The sequence below is a fragment of the Carassius carassius genome, chromosome 29 (genome assembly GCF_963082965.1).
Source record: "Carassius carassius chromosome 29, fCarCar2.1, whole genome shotgun sequence".
Taxonomy (NCBI): Eukaryota; Metazoa; Chordata; class Actinopteri; order Cypriniformes; family Cyprinidae; genus Carassius; species Carassius carassius.
In genome coordinates this window covers 6505881-6530668 of record NC_081783.1, presented here as the reverse complement: position 1 = coordinate 6530668, position 24788 = coordinate 6505881, and the positions used below count along the sequence as shown (strand labels likewise).

General features: G+C 37.4%; 3 protein-coding genes across 4 annotated transcripts in view; all 3 read left to right on the top strand.

Moving 5' to 3' along the window:
- Nucleotides 1-24788, top strand: part of LOC132109490 (uncharacterized) — a 106931-nt gene that overhangs the window by 65466 nt on the left and 16677 nt on the right. The window lies entirely within an intron of this gene.
- On the top strand, nt 585-3864 carry LOC132110086 (uncharacterized protein CXorf65 homolog). Its single transcript, XM_059516676.1, has 6 exons — nt 585-811; nt 1020-1106; nt 2270-2392; nt 2516-2581; nt 3152-3270; nt 3540-3864. The coding sequence occupies exons 1-6, from the start codon at nt 787-789 to the stop codon at nt 3624-3626; spliced, it is 507 nt and encodes a 168-aa protein (XP_059372659.1). The 5' UTR covers nt 585-786; the 3' UTR covers nt 3627-3864.
- LOC132109488 (sestrin-3-like) lies at nt 9308-23653 on the top strand. Of its 2 annotated transcripts, none has more exons than XM_059515591.1 (8): nt 9308-9514; nt 19113-19310; nt 19387-19815; nt 20178-20292; nt 20500-20624; nt 21681-21847; nt 22050-22194; nt 22614-23653. In XM_059515591.1, exons 1-8 carry the CDS (start codon nt 9449-9451, stop codon nt 22701-22703), a joined length of 1335 nt encoding a protein of 444 aa, XP_059371574.1. In that variant the 5' UTR covers nt 9308-9448; the 3' UTR covers nt 22704-23653. The 2 variants fall into 2 exon arrangements, with proteins under 2 accessions (XP_059371574.1, XP_059371576.1); XM_059515593.1 differs by lacking the exon at nt 9308-9514 and adding an exon at nt 10088-10218.

The following is a 24788-nucleotide window of genomic DNA, read 5'->3' as shown; positions in this document are numbered from 1 at the left end:
CTGTGCTACAGTAGTTGTCTTCTATAACTCCAAAGTCTTTTTCTTCTTGCATAATAGATTCATTTAAACTCAAATGAATATTTTATGTAAACTTAATTATTTGGTAAATAACCAATAATTGAGTACATTAAGTTCCTCATACCCTATCAGGATTTTTGTTATGACTCTTGATGATCCATTATCCCATATTGTATTAGATATATTTAATAAGTCTGTGGCATATTATCAGACATGATTAATTCCTTCCAAACCAGTGGCTCATTTGTTTGTACTTATATTTGTTTAGTGCAGCTAAACCCACCCCATAACCTCTCAGTGGTGTTTAATAAGCAGGACAGCCCACTTTCACTGCAGTGGAACAGAGGTGCCCCCTCCCAAAAAACTGTGTAGTCTATATGGTGCGCAACCAGAAAGTGGGGTGGAGTAACCCTTTAAAAATAATGACAGAGTTTGATACAAATCCATTAAAAATCCACTTCAAAATGCTTGACAGCTTTCATTTGTAAGTTATGTACATAATTATTAATAAAACTGCCATCTCATTTTAGTAAAATTGGATGAAAAGGTAATAAAACTTTTGATTGGGCATATTATACTATTGTTACTTTCTTGCCCTAGTTTAAATGTGTTTTTCCTCATCTGATTCCATGTCATTGTGACATCACAGTCTCGATGATTATGTTACTCTTTGTCTGCTGTTTCACTCATTTCTTATCCCGGCTACAGCAGGCAGCATCTTAAAAACCGAACAGCAGCCGGTGAGCTGTCAAGTTCGTCTCTGCCGCAATGTTTATTTACATTAAACATGGAGGTAAGGATCTCAGTCATATCTGTCATTTGAAAATGAATTAAATAGCTTGAACATCAATGCAATAGGCTATGCACATTCTGTGTTTAGATTTATGTAGAGCTTCGTAACTGACAAAGTATGCTTTCTGTGTACTTAAACAAATTTCTCTGTTTTATCTTTTTATGTAAATGACAAGAAGCTGATATTAATGTGATGTTTGTGTATTTAGATAATAACCAGTTCCTAGTTAACACCAACTGTCCAACCGTTGTCCTCACTGAATACATAAAAACCAGGTTGGGACTTGCTGAGTCAGGTATGTACAGCTTTCTCGAGGGTATGTGGATAAACATAAGCACATAATCAGTCAAATTAAGTTCTTAAGAACTTTTAAGGATATACTTCCAGTCATTCAGTGTTTTTCATGTGCTTCTGTCAATCAAATTTTGAGTTAATATTCAACGTCAAAGAAATTACTGTAAGTCACTATAAGGTCTGGTTTACACAGAACGTGTTTATATATATATATATATAAATGTATACAGTTTATTAAATACTATAGAGTTTTTGAAATGATACTATAGTAAAGTGTATTATACTGTATATATTATAGTATTTAAAACACTTTGTTAATGAATGCTACAGCATACTGTTGTATTATTTATAGTGAACTAATAAACTGTAATAAATACTGTAGTATACTTTACTGTTGTAAGCTGTGGTGTATTGTAGTATAATAATATACTCTATAGTTGTAGAAAACTTAATACAGGATTGAGTAAAGTAATTTGTTTATATTACTAGAGTTGTTTTTTTACCACAGCAACTACAGAATTTCCACAACAAATTAATTAAAGTACTTTACTATAGTATCGTTCAACACTATCGTATTTATATTTACTATAAATTATTATAGTATTTTTTCATGTGGGTTATAGTATTTTTCTGTGTAAACGCTCGCTAAAACGGACGTGTTTGAGTGATGTGCTTGCGTCTTTCACAGCATCTCGCTTATTACTGATTTCAAGACCCCCAGTTCCAATCAAAAATGAGTTCTATGTGAATGGCCCCTAAGGATCTCTTAAAGTAGCTCAGGCGGGATGTTGCATGCTCTAGAGATCTCGGGTCAGACCCGGAGTGACCTCGGCGCAGGAGGTCACGGATCTCAAACGTTAATATTTCACACTCTCTCTTAGCACATACTCTTACAACGGTGTCTGATTACATCTGTGGTATGTAGTAAGGAACGTTACCTGGGATCAGCCCATCACTAATGGAGAACTCATTACCACTGTCATTAACACTGTCCTTCTCCCTAATGCGTCTGTGCGTGCAAAAATGTTGCAAAGAGACAGTATACACGTATTACATGTCAGTTTTGACACGTGTTTGAAACAAAATCCCTTAAGGTTACTCATCCAGATCTCTCTATTTCTCTCTCTCTCTCTGTGTGTGTGTGTGTGTGTGTGTGTGTTTCAGAGCTTATAGACCTGTGTGATGAACGAGGAGTGCTGAAATTCCTCTTCCTGCCCCAGAATTCACAGCAATCTGCTCGTGGACTGCTAAAGGCTAAAGAGTCATTCAGTGTTTGCATTATTAAGCGTGAGTTTGAGTTGGTCCCTTGATATTTAAAAATAAGCTGAAGCTTATTGTTTCTATATAGTTTGATACAGTAAAGGTAAATGCAAGGAAATGGTCAAGGGTTGTTCTTGTGTGTGTTTGCAGGTACATCTGATGGGGCTTATAACTCGGTCACATCACTGTTATCCGGTATTGACCCTGCTGTAAAAGGTGCCTTTGCTTGTACACTGAAATAAATTAATTTCTTAGTTATTTGAAGAGTTTATTTGCAAAAACAGTTAACTCAGTTTTTTTTAAATGTTCAGAAATATTTTTTTTATTGCATTGTTTTATTGTGTTTGGTAGCTGTATTTTTTGTTATTTTTACTTAATCAGAATAGTCCATCCTCAATCTGATTGAGATCTGGAATCCACAAAGAAAAACGATGTTTGAAAATTGCTATAAATTGAGTTATCTGTTTTTGCAATAATATATCTGATATTATAATATCTGAACATAATTTACTTATGATGAACAATACTGAAAGGTAAATAATACATTGTTTTCATATAATATTTTGAAACAACTATACAGTATGTATATATATATATAAATATATATAGAATATGTAGTGAATTAATGTTTAGATATTTTAATGGGAAATCGGAACGAATCATTATGCATTTATTTCTACTGCATATCAAATTGTTTGTAAAAGTTGCATTGTATTGTATATTGCTTTTACATAGTTTTTTACACTATTTGCTAATGTGTGTTTGTAATGTCTATGTCTTCTTAAGACACCCTGAAGACTCAGATTGACAATCTTGAGAAAACTCGTCTGAAGCAGCTTCATATTGTGGAGGCTCGTATGGCTACATCAGAGGAAATCAATGCTCAGGCTCTGTCCACTAAAACTGTAAGTCCTTCAGAGCCACATCTGAACCTCGCAGTGAACCCTTATTTCTTTACCTGCTCTCACCTTTTATATTATTCTGCCTAAAATTCAGCTACACTGCAAAAAAATAAAAAGGGGGGAAAAAATGTTATTTACTGTAACTGTGACCAGAAAACATATACGAGTGATACCATTTCATCCATTATGGGGGGCAATTTTTTGTTTGTTATATGGAAATATAATTTTATGTGAACAATAATCTTGTGTTTTATTTTCATGTGGCTCTGCAGACTAAAAAGCGCAAGAAAGTTACACATGCCAGTGCCCCTGATGAAGAAGTCCAGCGCCACATGGGGGACAGGAAGAGCAGAAACTGAACAAAAGCCCTCACATTCAGCATTCATACTCATTCTTAATGATGAGTCCCAGTTTAATTCATTCAAATTACAGACGTGTTCATCAGAAATGCTGTATAATTTTTTTAACTATTTATCTTTTTACTAGGTGATTCAAATTGCTACATTGATTTTATAACAGATAAAACTCTGACTATATTCTCCAGAAGAATGGAAGACACATAGGAAGGAATTTAATAAAGCAATGTTTCAATGCAAATGTATTTCCTCTGTCTGTCTGTCTCTGTCCGTCTCTGTCTCTATCGCTCTGTCTCTGTCTGTCTGTCTGTCTGTCTGTCTGTCTGTCTGTCTGCCTGTCTCTGTCTGTCTGTCTGTCTCTATCGCTTTGTCTATGTCTGTCTGTCTGTCTGTCTGTCTGTCTGTCTCTATCGCTTTGTCTATGTCTGTCTGTCTCTGTCTGCCTGTCTCTGTCTGTCTGTCTCTGTCTGTCTGTCTGCCTGTCTCTGTCTGTCTGTCTGTCTGTCTCTGTCTGTCTGTCTGTCTGTCTCTATCGCTTTGTCTATGTCTGTCTGTCTCTGTCTGTCTGTCTGTCTGTCTGTCTCTATCGCTTTGTCTATGTCTGTCTGTCTCTGTCTGCCTGTCTCTGTCTGTCTGTCTGTCTGTCTCTGTCCGTCTCTGTCTCTATCCCTCTGTCTCTGTCTGTCTGTCTGTCTGTCTGTCTGTCTGTCTGTCTGTCTGTCTGTCTGTCTGTCTGTCTGTCTGTCTGTCTCTATCGCTTTGTCTATGTCTGTCTGTCTGTCTCTGTCTGTCTGTCTGTCTGTCTGTCTCTATCGCTTTGTCTATGTCTGTCTGTCTCTGTCTGTCTGTCTGTCTGTCTCTGTCTGTCTGTCTGCCTGTCTCTGTCTGTCTGTCTGTCTGTCTCTGTCTGTCTCTGTCTGTCTGTCTCTATCGCTTTGTCTATGTCTGTCTGTCTGTCTCTGTCTGTCTGTCTGTCTGTCTGTCTCTATCGCTTTGTCTATGTCTGTCTGTCTCTGTCTGTCTGTCTGTCTGTCTCTGTCTGTCTGTCTGCCTGTCTCTGTCTGTCTGTCTGTCTGTCTCTGTCTGTCTCTGTCTGTCTGTCTCTATCGCTTTGTCTATGTCTGTCTCTGTCTGTCTGTCTGTCTGTCTGTCTGTCTCTATCGCTTTGTCTATGTCTGTCTGTCTCTGTCTGCCTGTCTCTGTCTTTCTCTGTCTGTCTGTCTGTCTGCCTGTCTCTGTCTGTCTGTCTCTGTCTGTCTGTCTGTCTGTCTGTCTCTATCTGTTTGTCTATATCTATCTGTCTGTCTCTGTCTGTCTGTATGTTCATCCTTTCATCTGTCCGTCTTTTCTTATTTCTGTTTCTAAAAAAATGTGGGAATTTTCCACTGGTCCCTTGAAATTAAGCAACAGATGAGGTCATCATCTTGCCTGTGATTGGCTAGTATGAATACCTGTTTGTTACCAAGCTTTCCCCAGCTGGGTGCAAATTGAGAGAGAAACTAAGGAGGAATATTTATAGATTGGTGTGTGTGTGTAGTTACTGAACACACTTTTATGCTTGGATCTATATTTGGTAAGCAATCAAGCTGTCTGAATGCGGAGTAGGTGTAAACTGTATTTTTGCAATAAGTTTTATGTCGGGGGCATGATGATATCTTGAAATATAATTCAAGATCAGTATCTTGTTTGTCTCTCTCATCCATGCAGCTGCAGACTTTCAGAAAAACGTACGTAGGCCTTGCAGGTGCAGGAACTTTATGATGTGTTACTCAGCACATAGATTTTTCCTTTTCAGCATTTCACCAGAGCACAATGTGGGCGGAATGCAGCCATTAGACAGGAATGAGTGGGTGAAATGCCAGTTAGCGGTTTTACCTTCTATGGCCATTATAATCTTTCGTGACACCCTATGTGGTACAGCACACTCCTATCTGATTTTTCCCTTTAAAACCTTAGTTGTGAAATTTGGAGATGGCAGTTATTGTGGAAGTCTTATAGAAAGGAAAGTCATACTGTATGATGAGATGGAGTGGGATGACAGGACTGAACTGAAACTCTACTGGCCTATATTACAAACCGAAGGTCGCAGCTGTCAGCTTGCCTGTGGTCAGTGTATAATGTCTCACTTCCTACTCTGTGAACTTTGTCTCTGTAGATATTATTATAGGGCTTTAACATTCTCACAAGTTATTGTGTGTGTATATATGTATACAGTATGTGTTTATAGGTGCTGGAATAAAATGGAAATGTCATGATGATATTTCTAAGTTTTATTCACATTCTTATTCTATTTTAAATAAGCTCTGTTGAATATCAGAAAAGTAAAATATACAGTAATTTCAGACAAGAAACTATTATAATTTTACAAATGTTAAAAAGTTCAATAATGTGTAAGTGCTACTATTCAAAATAAAGTTGTATAAATTGCCCCCTTGTGGCTATGCTTAAACTGCAGTAGTACTGAAAATAAAATAAAATCCTAATTTATTCAAATGTAGCTACATTTTTAGATTTGCATATGTTGATAATATTGTTCTGATTTATTTCTTTCATTAGATTTTTTTTTATTATTGTTGTTGTATAGTTGTGGTGACATATTCCTTATTTTTAAGGTTTCATATTTTTAGTTTCAGAGTCTTCTTCATCGATCATATTTCAACCCAAAATAAAAATGTACAACTTTTGCATATAGAAAATTAAGCCTATTTTTTGGATTTAGTTTTGCATGAGATTTCTATGATATGATATTCTATGAGATTTCTATGATAATTCACCACATTAACCCCTCCCCCTTCTCCTTCTCCAACTCTTAGTATGCAATATATAAATCTTACTCCTCACTGTAATCATTAAAAAGCTATACATTTAATAATATGAACAAATGTACTTTAAGTACATTTAAATACATTAAGTACATTTTTTTAACAATACTGGTTTATACATTGCTTATTCATGCATCAGTTTGTGCTATTGTGAGTTTCTGTATGTATCCAAAGGCTTTTTAAAAGTCTGTTAACACAGAAACACAAGTCCCTTCTGCTTGTGGGACAGAGAGTCTTATTTTTAAGCATTCACTGCACTCTGGATCACCCTCAGTACTTATGATGCATAAACTGGCACTTGTGAGGCATCCAGAAGAGCGAGGCAGCTGAATCGACTGCTTGTTCTGCCTCAGATTAGAGTGAAAGACACTTGTATTTGTTTACAGCACACCCTCCATTTAGGAAAATATACTTTGATTAACAAAACAAAATGTGATTTGTTTTAACGCACAGAGCAAAGAAATTAAGTATCTGAAATTACACAAATGTTTTTAATGCACTTCAGATGTGGTCCTAAATTTTTTTTTTAAATGTCATAAATTATGTTTTAGCTTTAAAAAGACATGTATTGATGTTCATACTTTCCAGGTTGTTGTTAAAATAGACATTTACAAAACATTTTCTATACTGCATGACTACTTTCATGCAGTTACAGTAGATGTGGATGTTGGCAGATATATAATATGATGAATATGGTCATTCTAATCAGTGTCCTTGCCCTTGAAACTAGAGGAATAATTGGCCCCTAATTACCATATAGATGCCTCGATGGCATTTCAGCAAACACTCAAATTACAAAAGCTTCAAACTTCCACCCTCCTAAAAACATTATTTTGCAAGATTTTCTGGTGCTCTTTTTAATAAAAACAATAATGAGATGACATTTTTCCAGGATGCACTTTCACTCTGCAATCGTCACATGTATCTATCCAACACAAATGCAGTTTAACAGCACAGAATTGACTGTATTCCAAATACTAAGACCTTTTCCTAAACAAGAGGCCCATTTAATAGCTTGAGAGATGACGGAATGAGTCCAGACAATGATGGCCTGGAGGCTTTTGTTAAGTTTACTCTGACTTGAGGGGAACAGAACTAAGACATCACACGCTGAATTAGCACTTTTGTCAAACTAGTTAAGGAGACGATCTGCAATAAAGCATATTAAAAAGCTGACTCACTTTCTATTAAACAGCCTCCATTATGATGTTATATGGTAGTGTTTGCTCTAAATAATCTCTAAATTAAATATGAGTATATTAAAATGTCATATCATCCTCTTTATCCTATATATTACTGATAATCACAATTAATAATGTTCTTCAGAACGCATTGCTTTTTTTTTTGTACAATGGAAATACCATTGTTTTTTTTCCTGTAAGGCTAGAGGCATATAAAATGTAGTTTAAGTATCTGTTTGTTCCCTGACCTAGACCGTCTTTACAGCGCACCTTGTGAATAATAGAGGAGTACTAGTGTATGTGACATAAAAGCTGATGGATATGAAACTCCAAATCTGGTTTTATTCAAAATATTACATATTCAGTTTTAGCCAATAAAATGTCTGATGCTGTAAATGAATAGTCTGAGGAAGAATACAAAAAAATATAGCTGTTTACCTTTGAAAGATGTGGGGATTTATACTAACTGAATGAGTAAGTCTGAGTTTAAAGCAGTGTTTTTAAAGTCCCAGTATATTTATGGAGGCTAGGCTACTGTTTTCAGAGAGGAAACAGCCGGAAACATTGTTCTGGATTCTGTGACAAGGTGCACACTAAGGTCCAAGGTCCTGTATGGTATAGCCTACTCAGTTGGCCTAGGGGACAGAGTTAACCCATAAAAGTTTGTCCTAGGCCCCTTGATTTTTAGCAATGGGCCTGCTGTATTCACAAGCTCCCAGAATTGTTTCTTTGTGCATTATTGTGCAATTTTCCAAATGCCTGATTACTCAAGCATATTTCAGTTATGGTAAAAAAATAAAAATAAAAATAAAAAAAAAAGCTGGCCTATAAGACTGTGAGAGTCTCAACTGGAGGAAAATGGGAGACCAAGAATGATTTCAGTTAAATAAAATAAAAAATTATACCCTGCCTGCATCCCAATTTCCATAATATCAACCCTAAATAGTATTAGTAACCTATTACTTATCTCGAATACTAGTATGCATATTGAGACACAGGGATAGTGGAATATTTTTCTTTAAATTACTGAAATAAAACTCAACTCTTTAAGGTTATTCTAATTAGTGCATATATGACAGTGCAGGATATAGAGCCTCAAATGAGTTAATTTAAACAGCAGTGAGGTTTTTGTTTTTTTTACGTCTGTGACATTTTAGACATCTTTGGTCAAGTGAAACAACGGCCAAATAATTCATTCAAAACAAGCTATAAGTTATCCTCACACAGTGCTGTAATGTAATCAGTTGTCAAGTTTACTGGCTCTAAACTTTTCTTTTCTTTAATCAGAATTGACCTTGATAAATATTTGGAAACTATACAAAGTTCCATTAATCAAAAAGTAATGAAATCTGTATCTTTACATTCTTCCTTTGTGTCTTTTTAAGATGTAATTTTATTATGCTGCTGGTGTTTGTTACCCTGGCAAAATTATTTATTTTTATTTTACTTTGTCTTTATGTTTACAATTGTTATTTTACTTTATTTTAATAAAAAAAAAATATTCAGTTTGTCTGGCTGCATTGCGTCATGAAAGTAGGCGGGATTAACGTGTTTAACAAACTTGTATTTTTCCACCGCATGTCAACGCTCATTGGCTCGCACTAAAATTTGATTGGCCTGCACTACACTCTTAGGCCTGCCCCCTATCTCTCTGATTGGATGCCATCGCTGTGGAGGTGTCAGTCAATAGTTTTTTCGCCCAGTGACACTGCAGCTCTATGTCCGGGCATGTAGATCATAGCGGCTCGGCCTTTGTTAGCGAGTCGCTGAGAAGAACCAAGAAAGCCAGAGGAGTCGCATTCATGCTCATACAGAGAGGAAAATGATCATCTGCACGAAAAGCATGGACTATCGCCTTGGAACCCAGTGCCAATTCGTGCAAAATCAGGTAACATAAATAACGTTATCTGAAGTGAAGATAATAACTGTAAACCGTAGCTGGAGGTTATCTAGACTCATGCTGGGTAACTTAGTTTCAAAGTTGACAGTTCATCTAACGTTACTTTAACAAAAGCATCAACTCTTTAATGTCGTTCATTCATTCGTGTTTAAAACGCTTCTCAAACGTATACGTGTCATTATTTTTGAATACATATTCAGAAGTCGCTCTTTGAAAGAAAAGACTCGTCGCAGTAACTTACGTTAATATCCGTTATTTTCTAGCATACACGAATGTCGTTCACATATATTTAAAAGATCAGTCTGCTGTTAACTTGATCGCCACTTTTTAACCTATGACCATTTGCTACGAGTTTTAAACGCCAGTTCATTGTATTCAGTATCTATTATTCCTGAAATTGACTTCATTTTTGACAAGATAAAAGTGTTTTCACAATGTAACGTTAAAGCTGCAGTCTGGAGTTAACGTTTGTGCTGCAGTTCATCTGAAATCTAAGGCAGCTTTGAACTCGTTTGAACAATAGTGATCCCATGGCACATTTGGTCTTTTTGTTTTGTATTTTGTGGAATGAAAAGCTGTGCAAATCCATTGCGTTCATGACAGAGATCATCTTAATAAGCTTCTTTGTCGTGCATATGCTTCAGTTTGGTTTAGATCGCCATTGTGTCGTTGCAACTTGACTACTCATAAAGGTATGTGTTTGTTAAATATATCACAAGTATTAACAGTATTTAAACATTAAAGCTCCACGAGGAATTAAAACTACAATCTTGAAAGCCTTTGGTGCAGATCAAGTCACGGTTATGGGTTCACCAATCATCTAAACCTAACGTTTCATGACAATAAGCTTTTCTATTGATGTTGGCATGTTGAAGTTTTGTATGTTTTACACTGTCTGAGTTTTGTGTTGAATTGTTTGTAAGAAGAATCTTCTGTTTTATACACGTAGACAACTGATCGAGTATTTTTGGGTTCGTATCGACATAGAAGCATTCATTTCTCGATCATTCAACTCATAACGTTTCCTTCGTTTTGTGTTTATTTTCATGTTTAAGTATATTTAATCAACTGATTGCGTATAAGCTTTTGTGAAAATGACAATGTCATTTGTCTGTGGCGCTGTCGTAGTGTAATTTTTCGCAGTTCGCGTCGGGCAAACACAAAGCCCTTTGTAGTTAAACCCGTAAACCGTGACACGACATTCTGCACGGGGAAATGTATTAATGACTTTTCCTCACGATTGACTTTTTGGTCTTGTTGTGTGAGTATTTTCTCTTTCTCCCGTTTGTGTGATATGATGCTGATATACTGCCAATCAAAGTTGTTTTTCTCCCATTTGCCCGCAGTTCCTCCTGTGGCCTGAGGGGGCACTGTCTCCTGCGCACACACGAGAACAATGGAGGAATGTGCCTTTTAAACATTTCTCAGAAATATGCTCTCATTTGTCAGCCCATAAGAAAATACCCTAGGCTTGTACTTGGTTTGTTAACATTAAAAACTCGTTTTCTCTTCTGCCCTCAGCTAACCACTGGTCCATTTATAAAAGATACTCTTCAAAAAAATATCTGTAGGTGATAAGTATTATAAGACGTGTTTCAAAGCTCCTTGATGTGTTTCACATAGAGAGCATTTTAATATCCTGACTCCAAACTGCTTTTGTAACCTTGTCAGAACAGTACGGTATAATTTAAACTTGTATTGCAATTCATTATGTAGCTTATTTAAAGATATGTGTTTGACGCATAGCTGACCATGAATATTAAGACCACAAAAACACAAAGATGACAACATAACAGACAACTGATTTTACCAGCAAACCAAATGTTGGACTTCCCATGCGGAAATGTGATTCATCAGTAATCTGCCTTTACTTCACTATCTGTCGTCATGCAAGCTGCTGAATGTATGTCACACTGTCTGCTTGTGTTAATGTCAGTCTTCCTGGTTGTATGACTGCATCCATATGTGGCTTGCCGTGTGTGTGTGTGTGTGTGTGTGTTTGCTGCTGGCCTTGTTTCAGTCCAACCCCCAGTTAGGTGCAGCTGGCTGTTTTTTTCTTCCTGGCTTCCAGGTTGGCAAGCCAAAATAGTGTTTCCTTTGTAGAAAGGGAGAGAGATGGGGTTTGTGCAACAGCAGTTGGGGCATTTGCGCATGTCATGGACTGAGCCCTCCAGGCCTTCTGGGAATGCAGATTGAATATCGCAACTTGCTCTTACCCCCCCCCCCCCATTCAAATCTAAACGCAAGAGTATATGCAAATATATTCAAATCTAAATGCTGTTTTGTTTGTTCATGGAGTGATCTTGCAGTTTTTTTGTGTGTCTTTCTAATATATCACACAAATGCTGCTTTGTGTAGCACTTTAACTTGTTTTAACGCAACAAATAACTGAATTATTATGTAAAGGACGTGTATGCTGTCATTGTTCATGGAAACAGGAATTATGATTGCTGTATGTGGCACGTTTACCCAATAAACAAGATTTCGGCTGAATCTGAGGGACTCGCCAAGAGGATATGAGAATGACTTCCTGTTTCGTGTTGACTGTTGGTAAAGACATGTCGGTGCATGTTACTGGTGCTGATGAGGCATCCTGTACTGACAAAAAAAATCGCCCCAAATTTCAAAATAACCTTATGCGGTTGAACATGAACCGTGCTGTTGTTATGTATGAACTTTATACCCTAATTGAAAAGTTTAACCAACATCTCTTGTTAATCGCAGATTGATATACACACAAAAACCTCGGTTGACAGCATCTGCTGCAGCGTTTCATTGAGTGTGTGGGTGTGCGAGCGTCTCTCAGCTTCTCATATGACTTGCATTAGTCTCTAATTTCCCTCTGAAGTTTCATTAGTAGTTAATTGCAAGTTGTTTTGTCTCGTTTCAGGGATAAAGACTCCCCCTTGCGATTTTCTGCGGCTGCTTATACGGGTTATGAAATTTACCACGATAGCATGTTGAATATATCTGTATGTGCAGTTGCCTGTTTTTCTGGGTCACCGCTGAGGAGTTTTGGGCATTGCGACCAGGCTCGAAGACATGTGATCTGTTTACCAGGGAAAGTGCACTTGTACTTGCGTCCCAATGGAGAATAGTGTTTGTACTGCTGTTTGAGGCTGACCTCAACATCTCAGTCTTGTTTAAATGCCTTGTGGCTTGTGCTTTATTGCCAATATGACTCTTGGTTGACCATATTTTCACTTCTATATTCTTAGAGCTTTTCCCAGCACAAAATGCTTCTAAAATCTCAACAGTAGGTACATCACAATTCACGTACTCATGTGCTTTTCTATGCCATTTTATAGTATAAATTAGGACTGAAACGATTCCTCGAGTAACTCTATTACAAAAAATGATCGAGGCAAATTCCTCTGCCTCGAAGCCTCTTTTAATTTTAAATCTCACGTCAGGTTCTTTCGCAATGATTTTTTTCCTGTGACACAACGTGTTTACGTCACCCACAAAGCGGAAGGAGACACAAGCTAGGGCTGCAACTAACGATTATTTTGATAATCGATTAATCTGTCGATTATTTTTACGATTAATCGGTTTATGTACTTATATTTTAGTTTCTTCCATTTTTTCCCCAAGTAAATTATTAATAAATGGTCTTTATCATTCAGCATAGATTTAAGAGATTTTAACCATTTTGCACTGTCATATCCTCATCAAAAATATACCTGGAGTTGTTTTATTGTGTTAGTAATCCTTTGTCGAACTCTTCTGCAATCAGAACACTGACCCATACTCTAGCAAATTTCACAAGGAGATTTCAAATAATGTTTTCACCATGGCAGTCCTTAGAGCTCCTAAAGTAGTTCAACATCCTGAACAAAGCTTATTAAGGAATCTTTCAGAACATATTTTCACGAAGAATAAGGATAAAACAGAATAAAATTGCAGTGCATTGTATTTTATTATTTACTGGGAAAAAGCTTTATAGCTTTTGCTGTGAAATTGTAAACAATCCTTCAAAAAAAGTGCCAATGGCATGAAACCTGAATGGAACTCACAATTTAAAGTAAAATCCATCAGAAGGTTGTCCAGAAAAAAAAATAGGACACACACAAAAAACCTGCTGTGTGAAAAAGAGCAGTGAATAATACTTAGAAAAAAAAGTGCATTTCAAATATCTACATTTACCTCTCTCATTCAGTCATAATTAGGCTGCACGACTGAATTTTGAACTGGTAAACGACAAACTGATCACAGAACATGTTTGCAAAGCTGTAAATGTTAACTGTTAAAAAGCAATGTTATCAGCTTTTACGACTAAACATTTGCAAACAACATTGTACTGGAGAATCTGCACAAATGAAAGTCTTAGGGGCAGTTCACAAATCGCGCCTAAAAACGCGTGGAAAACGCTAGGCGCACCGCTTTCTCCTCCTTTCCCAAGCGCTCGGGCAGAAGCGCCCCTGAGGCATCTGCCTTTGCTAAGCAACTATGACGTGCTCTCTCCTTGAAGACGCGGAAATTTCAGCAAAGGAGAAATGGATTTGTAGCTCAAAAAAATCGCTTGCAGTAACTCTGCTACTAAATTTATTTCAAAATGGAAATCCATATACAACTATGATCAGCTGTTCCTTTCATCTTGACTGAGCTTTTAACGTTGTTACGGGAAAGGATGAAGCTGATTGGTTAGTTCTTGTCACATGACCCGCGGTGCGGTTGCGGCATTCTGAAAAGTTTAAATGTTTTTAACTCGATGCGGTGTGGTGTTGGAAATAACGAACTTGAGCGCGCAAAAGACGCGATATGTGAACGTCCCCTTAAACAGTGCAGTAGTGCAGAGTTTACAGGTTCTTTTTTAAAGGCTCAATGTAAAGTACTCCCACATCACGCTGAATGCTGCAGACATAGACATCATATGATGTCTATGGCTGCAGAGACGCTGTTCGGGAAGCACGTGACATAAAACAAGGCCAGCTATTGGCTATTCGCTACTTCTCCTGTTGTACTGGCTGAGTAAAACCTCCGATGGCTCATTACTGCCACACTTTGGTCACCGCAGATTTGAAATATGCACGAAATGAGCCGCTTACGGCAAATAAAAGTTATTTAGCAACGAATCGATGACTAAATTAGTTGACAACTATTTTAATAATCGATTTTAATCGATTAAATCGATTCGTTGTTTCAGCTCTAACACAAGCGCTGCGTCCGAAATGGCATACTGTACGGAGTAGTGTTTTGATTTGAGGGCGCGGCAAATGTATGTCCATTGCAAGAGAGCTGGCATACCACAACTAGGGCCCTATGATTTCCGCGATGCAGAAAACGCGGAGGGAATCGCGGAATCCAGTCATAAAAACGGAATTTACAGTTTAACGCGGAATGGAACCAAATTTTGAATGAATTAATCAAAAATAGGTCACTGCACTTACAAATCACGATATGGAATATCTGTAAATATTAAGCTGGAACAGTCTATTTAAATATGAATCATGCATGTTCTGCGTGTCTCTGTTAATGAATGAAGCAGAAGCGCTTCTTCGTTTATTTACACACACTGAAGCGCGCGTGACGCTCGCGGTGATTTCAGCTTCTGCTGTCTCACTAAATAAGGACGTGAACACATGAACAACATCTCCAGAACTGCTCTGACAGTCACTTCATGAGCATTTGACCGTTTGATTTGAGTAAAACTAGCGTCACATCACATACACACAACTGTAAAGGTACGTCAATCCGTCAAAATAAAAGTCCGGTTTAAAGACAAGTATTTGCCAGATATGTATCACTATTGTTCAGCAGAATGTATATATCCTACTACTAAAAAAAAAAATCAAACATTATTTTTTTAAGGTTTAATCACACAACATTTCTTCCATGTTTTATTTTTAATAGTAAATCCCCTTTGTTTACCAAAAAGTTAAGTTTGCTTAATTTTCAATAATTAAAAGATAAATTAATTTTTTATGTGTTTAATGTGCATCTCAGAAAATGCTTTATTTAAAACCCCAATTGAATGGTTAAATGCACTTAATTCATCTGTCAACTTTATTGTCATTGTTCACAGTACAAGTACAGACAGAGAAACAATGGGTAATAATTAAATGTTTATTTTTGATGATTGCATTCTATGCATTTAAAAAATAAAAAAAAAAATTTTTTTCTAAAAAAGGTAACTAAGTTGTTAATTTTAAGAGACCCAGGAGTCTTTATTTTCTCTTGCATAATTAATATTGCACTTTAATTAAGCAAAAACGCATTTTATCCGATTACTTGATTAATCGATGGAATTTTTGATAGAATACTCGATTACGAAAATATTCGATAGCTACAGCCCTAGTATAAATACTTGCTGGTAAATTTTACAAACCGTTGCAAAAATTGAAAATCGAAGACTGAAATAGTAGCTATTTTCTTGTAAAATGTGTCCTGGAATCTTTGTTTTAATTGAAAAAGGTTTTTTTTTTTTTTTTTTTTTTTTTTTTTTTTTTACAGTAGTATGTTAACACTGGAAATTCCAGTAAGAAACATATACCAAGATGATGCCCTTATTTAACCAAAAAAATGAAGTGTGTAATGTTGAACATTTCTTGCACTCAAATGTTGCAGCCTTTCTTTTTGTAACATGGGAAACTGGCTGTTAGATTCCAGTATTGGATGACAAAATAACTTTATAAAGTTCATATATTAGTCAGCAGTGGTGTGTCATTTGGGACACAACAAATGTATGGAAGTTATGCAGAAACCGATCTGGATATGCACTTGATCTGGAGTATAAATGCCAGACTTTCTAGGTAAGTGTAATGTTAGTCTGCAATGCTTTGTAAGGGATGTATTGCTTGCACATGTTTTGCAAGCCTCGACTGAATTGAATGACAAGACACCTGTATCTCAGGCAGAAATATATCACAGCTTTCAGCGCCACCTTGACACAGATTTTTTCCTTGATAGAAGAGAGTGTCTGTCTTTGTTCCTGTTTCATCAAGTTGCCTCTTAAAATTAGTCATCAACCAGATGTAGTGTAATTCTTTTTATTATTTTTTTTTTAAATGACTTTAAATGTGAAGTTTCACACATTAAAAAAACCTCAGGAAACAGGTTAGTCTGACACTTTTCCCAATAGAAGACAATCCACTCTCTGCACCTCAGTGCTAAACTACTTTTCATCTGAATTGCGTGTTAAATTGGGTTAAGAAGCAAATATTGACCGACGGTTTAGTGTTTAAGTTCATTCCCTTTCATGAACATTTACTTGAGGAACCTGTCTGGAGAGATATTTCTGACGTCCTGCAAGTAAAACCCTTTTTTTGTTGTTATTTCATGGTATCTCTTGTGCGGGAATTGCGTTTCTTACTTATCTATGCATGTGCTATCTCAGCTGTCCTCTAGGACTATTTATAACCCTCTCTTTTCTGTAAGACACTGTATGAAGAGCAAGGAGCTGGGACCTGGGTGTAATTTATTACCCACATATTTTCCCCAACAAGACTTAGCACTGTAGAACATGGAGATTTTCAGTTGGCTAATTGCTATCAGTTCTTTAATGTGATTTTTAAGTGGTATTTGGAGACCCAAAATGTGTAGTGATTAAAAGGGATTGTACGTGCCGTGCTGTCAGTGTGAATCTTCAGTGCTGTCAGGAAGAGTTATGATGGCCCGGAGCTGTTTTGGCCACGGCTCTCAGTTGTCCCCCGTAACTATGTAACAAGATTTCAGTCAATACGTGACCACATTCATGTTTGCGTCCAGTCAGAGCTCATCCTCTTCTCTCCCCCCAGCCTAGAAAGTGTAACTGACCCGTTCATCGCCATGACTAACTACAGCCAGACCTACGGAGGAACGATTTACTCGAAGGAAGTGCGGAGGCCACCCCTTTCACGGTCAAACATTACAACTGATCTCATATCACATACAAGAAATGAAAGCCAAGACTAGAGGTAGACGATAAAAAGATATTCATTGGGGAAACGATCCACAATATCCATAATAAATTTGAGAAAATTAATATTTAGCCTACTAGACAATCTAGACAATCAGGTCAGTGTCACTTAAAAGTTTTGTCGTGATGTTTTCAGCATCTGTCGTCTCATCATATGAGGACAGTTCACATGAATTTCATCTGCAGAGCTGCATGAGAGTAACTTCACCAGCATTTCGCCATTTCACTTGAAAAACTATCAAAAGCAAACTGAAACTCAAAGGTCTTGATGACCAACTGACAAAATAAGAGTTTGGTTTAACTTAAAGAAATTCACTGTTATATTACTAATTATATAATAAAATGTATTTATTAAAGTAATAATAATGATAGAAAATAATTGGACACAATTTAGGGGGAAAAAAATCTAAGTGATTTTGTGGGACTCTAAATTAAAAAGTAGTGTAGACATTTGCTCTCAAGGCCTTTTCTTCCCCATTTATATTATGCGATTAAATATTGGGATTAAATATTGATATCGAATGATGTGGGGAAAAAATATTGTGGTAATATTTTACCTTTGTTGCCCTAGAGCTATTGTAGTTCCATTAGTTAGTGTTAGTTAATTAAATATCTACCACTATTGTGTCAAAATGTTTCGCTGACCTTTAAAAATGGCCTTCAAATTGCATTGAACTTCAATAATGTGACGCATTTCTGTGTGGAATTGTGAAATTGAATTGTTTTTCCCCCGAGCCACGCAGCCTATGTTACACCAACAGAAAAATGAAGTAATTTCAAAGTAGAGATTGCAACCACAGTTTGGTGCACATTTATAAAACACTCTCTTTAGAATTTTATGCACTGATAAATGTCAATAAATGGGTACGTTTTTTTTTTTAAATGCATTTTCTAGTCCAATCAAGCCTGTTTTCACCAGCTCTGTTTCTAAATTCCTTCAGCTGCTCTCTCACTATTTTCCAATCTCCTCTTTCTTCCTCTGCTCTCTGTCTCTCTCTCTCTGCGAGGTGCTCGGAAATCGGGCAGGATTTCCATAATCCCACATTCAGACACAAAGCAGGCCAAAGGCGCAGGCACAAGGCCTCGGTTGGCCTTCACAGTCAGCATTTAAAAACACGAAGACTTGAATCAGCAGATCTCAATCCTCAACACCAGTCAAACAAGGACAGCGGGACAATGTATTTGGCATTTCCAGATCGATTTCCTTTCCACAAATTGTCTAAAATAGTCTCCTATGCTAAATACGGACGATTGAGCCACAACTCCCAAGTTGTGTCTGTGATTAAACTCGGGTAGGGTGTCCATTGCCATTTTTATAATCTGGATGTATTTTAAGCTTCTTGGGGTGTGAAAGTAGGAGATTGAGGTCGACAGACGTCTGTCTGGTCTGAAACAGCAGTAGGTTGCTGTTAGTGTGGAATGTCTATTAATGTCCCTCGATACCCGCAGGACCCGTGGCAGACTCACTGTTTGTTTGCTACTATTCCTTTACTACTTTATTTTTTTGTTTGGAACTATTTGAGGAATGCCGCAAAAAAAACAAGTGAAAGTTATTTTAAAGTGGTTCCTTTCAGATTAACCTAAAAAAAAAAACACACTGAATAGGTGTTTTTCTTTCACAAAGTGCTTTTTTTTCCTGCCTTTTTTGTTTGTCCATTTCTCATTGCTGTTTTTTTTTTCTTTTGGCAGGTGATGGTGAACTCTGAGAAAGACCGTGCTTCTCTCATGTGTATGAAGGCTCTTGTCAACAGGGGGCGTCTGGACACGGTGTCTCAGCAGATGGCCTCTCACCCACAGTACCTGGAGAGTTTCCTGCGCACACAGCACTACATTCTCTATATGGATGGCCCATTGCCCCTGCCCTACCGCCACTACATTGCCATCATGGTATGAACATGCTCTACAGTCAATCACAGGCTCAGGTCATATCTCGGGTTAAATGATAAATGTATTTGTGTTTCAGGCTGCAGCTCGGCATCACTGTAGGGACCTGGTATCTCTGCACTCGGCTCAGTTTCTGCGTGTTGGCGGAGACCCATTATGGCTTCAGGGGTTAAAGGCTGCACCGCCACGTCTACAGCACCTTGATCAAATCAACAAGGTCCTGGCCCATCAGCCTTGGCTCACGGCACGCTCTCACATACAGGCTCTGCTCAAGACAGGAGAGCAGTGCTGGTCTCTGGCAGAGCTGGTTCAGGCCGTGGTTCTGCTGGCCCACTGTCACTCCCTTTGCAGTTTCGTTTTCGGTTCTGGTTCTGACTCGGACTCCACTCCCACTCCCAGAGTGCATCATGGCACACCTCCTGGCTACTGTCTCTGTGACGCTGCCAATGGCAACACCACCTTTTCGCCACCCCCTGCTGGACCCACAGAGAAGGCACCACGACGAAGGGTACGGATGATCATTCATTTCAGTTGGTAAACAAGGTTAGGTTTAGGTTTGTTTGGGTTTAAAAAAAAAAAATTATATATATATATCAAAACATTACAGCACTTCCTGCTCTTCTGTAATTTTTATAATAGGCTGGATTTGATCATGGTGATACCACTTGAATGCTTGGGAATTGAGTTGACACTATCAACACTGTAGGAAGATTGCTATCATTTTTTTTACATTTATTTTTTACTCCGATATCAGCTTGGCACTTAAGTAACAATATTTTTTCAAACACTCCGGTAAGGCAGTGTGCAAGCCATGTGAAGTCCGTTAATACAGACATAACCTGCATTGTTTTCTCTCTTTTTTTTTTTTAGTCCTTAGACTCCATCTGTGAAGTCGCTTACCTTCGAGAACAAATTCAAAAATCACAGGAGGAGATCAAGGAAAGAAAAGGAGACAGACTCCATTCGCAGACACTCCTACATGCAGGTAAGATATTGTTCATCAGTCTTAAGCCAGTGTGTCGTGTAACCATGTTTCCCAATGATGCTATAAACAGGATGTGTAATTTTGGATTGGGATAAGTGTTTAGCGTTATTTTTACACAAGGGCCTTTTCTTGTGTGTATATAACGCTCCCTCATGGACCCTCTTTCGTAACCTGCTTTTCTCTTTCTCAAATGTAACTCCATATCAGATGTGGAGGAGGAGGACGAGGCAAAGTTCTCCGCAGACCCCTACCGCTTCGTCACAGACCCAGAATTCGGCTACCAGGAATTTGCCAGACGGGAGGAGGACCATTTCCAAGTATTCCGGGTGCAGGTGGGGGCTTTGCATTGGGTGTCACCTACCAAAAGTAGTAGCATAAAAGGGTACTAAGGGTCAGAATTACAGCTCATGCCCTTCCTTCTCAAGACTGTCAGCACTTAATGTTACTCTCAAAACCTTAAAAGGAAGCGCTGTGCTGCTGCCAATCCTCTCAAATGCAAGTTTCATTCAAGTAGGCTTTCTACATTTGATTTGAATGGGAATCGTATGCAACTCCTGTAGTTAAAAGCAGTTTTATTTATCCCAATTTATATTGAAATTTAGGGTGTGAAATGAATACTTGTATTCAGAAAGGATGCATTATATTGATCAAAAATAAGAACGTTTTTTTTTTAAGTCCTCCTATTATGGGTAATGATGTTCATATTTTAGTTTTGGATCCCCAACAACAGGTTGACATGCATGCAAGTTCAAAAAACATTCATTGTCTCATAATATGCATTTATTTTTCCCTTACTTGCTCAACGATTCATTTTTCCAATCTGCTGTTTTATGTGACTCTAATCTGTGGTGATTTGGTCTGACTTTGTGCTTTGTGTACAATGTTATGCTCCAAAAATGGCACCTAGGGGCAAAATGAATTAGCATTTTCATTCAGGCCAATGCGAAAAGACCAACAAGTGGGCGGGCAATATGCTAATTTTTCGTGTTGACGTCAACGTGAAACGGCTTGGGATTCTTTTAAAAATGACTAGTTTCTCTTTTTTCTTTTTTTTTTGTACAGCAAATCTGCATTTTAGAATGATTTCTGAAGGATAATGCGACACTGAAGACATCATGCTAAAGATTCGGCTTTGACATTGCAGGAATAAATTACATTTTAAAAGACATTTAAAGTAGAAAATAGTTATTTTGTATTACGATATAATTTCACAATATTACTGATGCAGCCTAGGTGAGCATAAAGACTTCTTTCAGAAACATTGACATCCTACTGGTCCCCAAACTGTTGAATGGTAGTTTATGAACCATTGTAGAAATTGCTATAGCAGTCTTTAAAATACCACAGTATGTGTTATGAATGCTATATTTATTAATCTTTCTGTGCAGGACTATTCATGGGAGGATCACGGCTTCTCGTTGGTGAACAGGCTCTACTCTGATATAGGTCACTTGTTGGACGAGCGATTCCGCAGTGTGGCCTCCCTCCCTTTCCCTCACAGCCCCGATCTCAAACGAGCCATCTGGAACTACATTCATTGTATCTACGGCATCAGGTACCCAGGTTCTCTGGTTTTTTGCACTTTTGCATTTTGCCACAAGTTTGCATTTTGAATGCAAAAAAACAACAACATGAAATTAAGTCTAATGCCAAGCTTTCAACTCCACACTCACACATTGTGACTTAACTAGTTTTCGAAAATGCTGAAAAAGGCCACAAAAAAAAGGAAGCGCTTACATTGACACTTTTGTTTTTAGATATGATGATTACGATTATGGGGAAGTCAACCGGTTACTGGATCGTGGATTGAAACTTTATATTAAAGCTGTGGCCTGCTATCCCGACTCCAGCAAGACCCCTCTATGCCCACTGTCCTGGGCCACTGTCAAAGCTTCAGAGAAGGTGATTTCCTATCAAAACTTGTGCTGCGTACACCTCAATAGCATCTACTTAACCCCACAAAGCCTAATGTATCATATTTGATGTTGAAATTCTCTAAATTAAAAACATTTTGCACTCAATCTACTTCATGCATTCTGTTGTTTTGACTGATAGTATGTATTTTTTAGCAAGTAAAAGCCCTTTTAGTACAACTTTAGTTTGAGCTCCATATTATCCTATCATACTAAATGAGCTATAAATGCCTGATGTATCAAATATGACACTCAACAATAAACACTTTTTTTTAATTTGATAATTGTATGACTTTTATTTTGTTCTTTCCATGGAACAGAATAGTAAAATATACCATCTACTTAAAATGGCTAAACAGTATTTCATAAGTGTTTTAAAACCAATCTTCCTGTCGTTTTGTCTTTTAGGTTCATATAAATTTGTTGGTGATGGAGGCACGTCTTCAGGCCGAGCTGCTGTACGCGCTCCGAGCCATCACTCAATACATGATCGCATAGGACACGAGCGTTCAGCACCACAGAGGGACATGGTACAACGAAAGTCAAGGCAAAGAAATACAATCAGAGATCCGTCTCTGTATTTGTTGTCTCTGAGTTTAACCAGTGTGATGTAAGGTACTGCTGTGAAACGTTTCTTTGCCAAAGGTGAAACTTTAGAGAAAAAAAAAAAAAAAGGTGCAAAGCAATCACTCTAACCCCTACTGTCATTTTGCATGTTTCTCCTACTTCATTTTGTTTCTGTATTTGTCCTATTGTGCGCATACTCTTCTTTTTCTACCTCTTTTTTTTTTTTTTTTTTTTTTTAAGTATCTTTATATCAGATGGTTAATGTGCAATTATTTTTATTCACTTGTGGTTGTTGTCATTAATATTTTCCCATTTGTTTGTTTTGTTTGTTTTTTGCTGTTGCTATTCAACTGAGTGAGAGAAAACGTGTACAACTGTCCATTTCCAAAGTATCCAGCTCTGGAAAGGTCATCGCCAATTTGAGTCACTGTTTACAGAAAATGAGTGATTGGACAAAGGCTTTTGCTTAACATGGCTTCCAGATATTTCATTTGAATGTGGAATAGTGAGATCAGAGCAAAATTTAACAAAGGGTAAGAGAAGGTTCAACAGCTGTAACTTTCTTTTTAAATGAGCACTTTTAAGTCAGTATATATCTATAGAATCTCTCAATAAGCTTTCGGCTGTGGCTTCACAGCAGGTCATCAAGTACTGTTTTCACTCCATTCAATCTAATCTAATCAGTTATTAGCTTTGATGTTTTCCAAAATCTTCCACACGCTCTTCTCTCTGCATGGGTGCTGTAAGTCATACAAATGGGTACATTTATAGGATCCATATTTATCATCCGATTCATCTCAGTAGGCATCTAAACCGCTTTACAATGTGAAGATCTAAATTTGACTGGTTCAAAGAAGTAGAATGGAATCACTTTTTCTAAACTTTTTTTTTTTGTGTGTGCTAGTGTTCTCAGTGTTTTTCAGTTACTTAGAGCTGACAGTCAGTTTTACCCGCTCTACACAAACTGGCCAAATCAACACAGTATGTATTTGAATGACTAACTTGGAAAACAGTTAAAATATCATTTAAAAGTAGGTCTTTTAATTTTGAAGGAATTGGCCCACTGAAGTGATTCTGAGAGGTCCAGCATTTAGTGTTTAGGTTTATGTTGTGCTGGTGTCTCCAGTGTATCAGCAACAATTAGGATTTGTTTTAAAATATTTTACCATGTAAAAATTAAATGTGATGTAAGTGAGAAGGAGCTCAGATGAGAATAAGCTTAAAATGTGATTTTAATGTTGACACGCTGGTATAGATCAAATGAAGGACTTCTGATAGAACTATATAAGATGCGTAAAGGTTCGCGGTCAGCCTCTCGCTATCCTTCCCATAACTGACCTGCACAAAATTATCTTTTTTTTTTTTGGTTTTGCACTGAACCTTTTGCACAAAACCCTACAAGTGTGGTTGCAACTGGCAGCTGTCATTGTTACAAACTGCTTGAAGAGGCGACGAAGGCTACTCTGATGCCATGAATATATTCAATGTCCAGTTTTAGGCCAAATACCTGTACTGTGTTAAACTCTCATCAGTCTGGTTAATTATAGTTGGCAGAATGACTTGGGCAACACCTATGGTTGGTTTTGTGTGTTTATTTTTAAACATTGCATTACTTTTGTTCCTGTTTAAACTTGTTGTTCCTTGTCTTGTCATTTTGAGGGAGGGTTATGATATTGTTGTCAGTTTTGCTCTTGTCTGAACTGTTTAGAATAAGAAACCAAGGCATGTAAATCAGCAGAAATGTGTACAGGAGCCGCAGTCTGTGCTGGACGCACGGTGCCTTTTGACTGCTGATGAGTCACGGCTCATTGGTAAGTTGGAACTGGACTCAGAGCTAAGCCTCATGCTACTGCATTAATTCAAGCTGATAATAGATGATGTTCATTATCCGGGCCTACCGACGGTTGTGGACATCCGGAGATGTTTGTCAGGAGCAGAATAGGACTGCAGCACGGCCGTTCTACCTTAAGCAGGACTGTCTTAAATGCTTGTTCTTCAATGACGGTTTGCCACGTC

What these genes read in the sequence shown, in the direction of transcription:
- LOC132110086 (XM_059516676.1), top strand. Translation starts at nt 787, where the DNA reads ATGTTTATTTACATTAAACATGGAG. An exon ending in TATTTACATTAAACATGGAG is followed by an intron (nt 812 to 1,019) that starts GTAAGGATCTCA and finishes TTGTGTATTTAG; the next exon opens with ATAATAACCAGTTCCTAGTT. An exon ending in CAGTGTTTGCATTATTAAGC is followed by an intron (nt 2,393 to 2,515) that starts GTGAGTTTGAGT and finishes GTGTGTTTGCAG; the next exon opens with GTACATCTGATGGGGCTTAT.
- LOC132109488 (XM_059515591.1), top strand. Translation starts at nt 9,449, where the DNA reads ATGATCATCTGCACGAAAAGCATGGACTATCGCCTTGGAACCCAGTGC. An exon ending in AGAAGGCACCACGACGAAGG is followed by an intron (nt 19,816 to 20,177) that starts GTACGGATGATC and finishes TTTTTTTTTTAG; the next exon opens with TCCTTAGACTCCATCTGTGA. An exon ending in CTGTCAAAGCTTCAGAGAAG is followed by an intron (nt 22,195 to 22,613) that starts GTGATTTCCTAT and finishes TTTGTCTTTTAG; the next exon opens with GTTCATATAAATTTGTTGGT.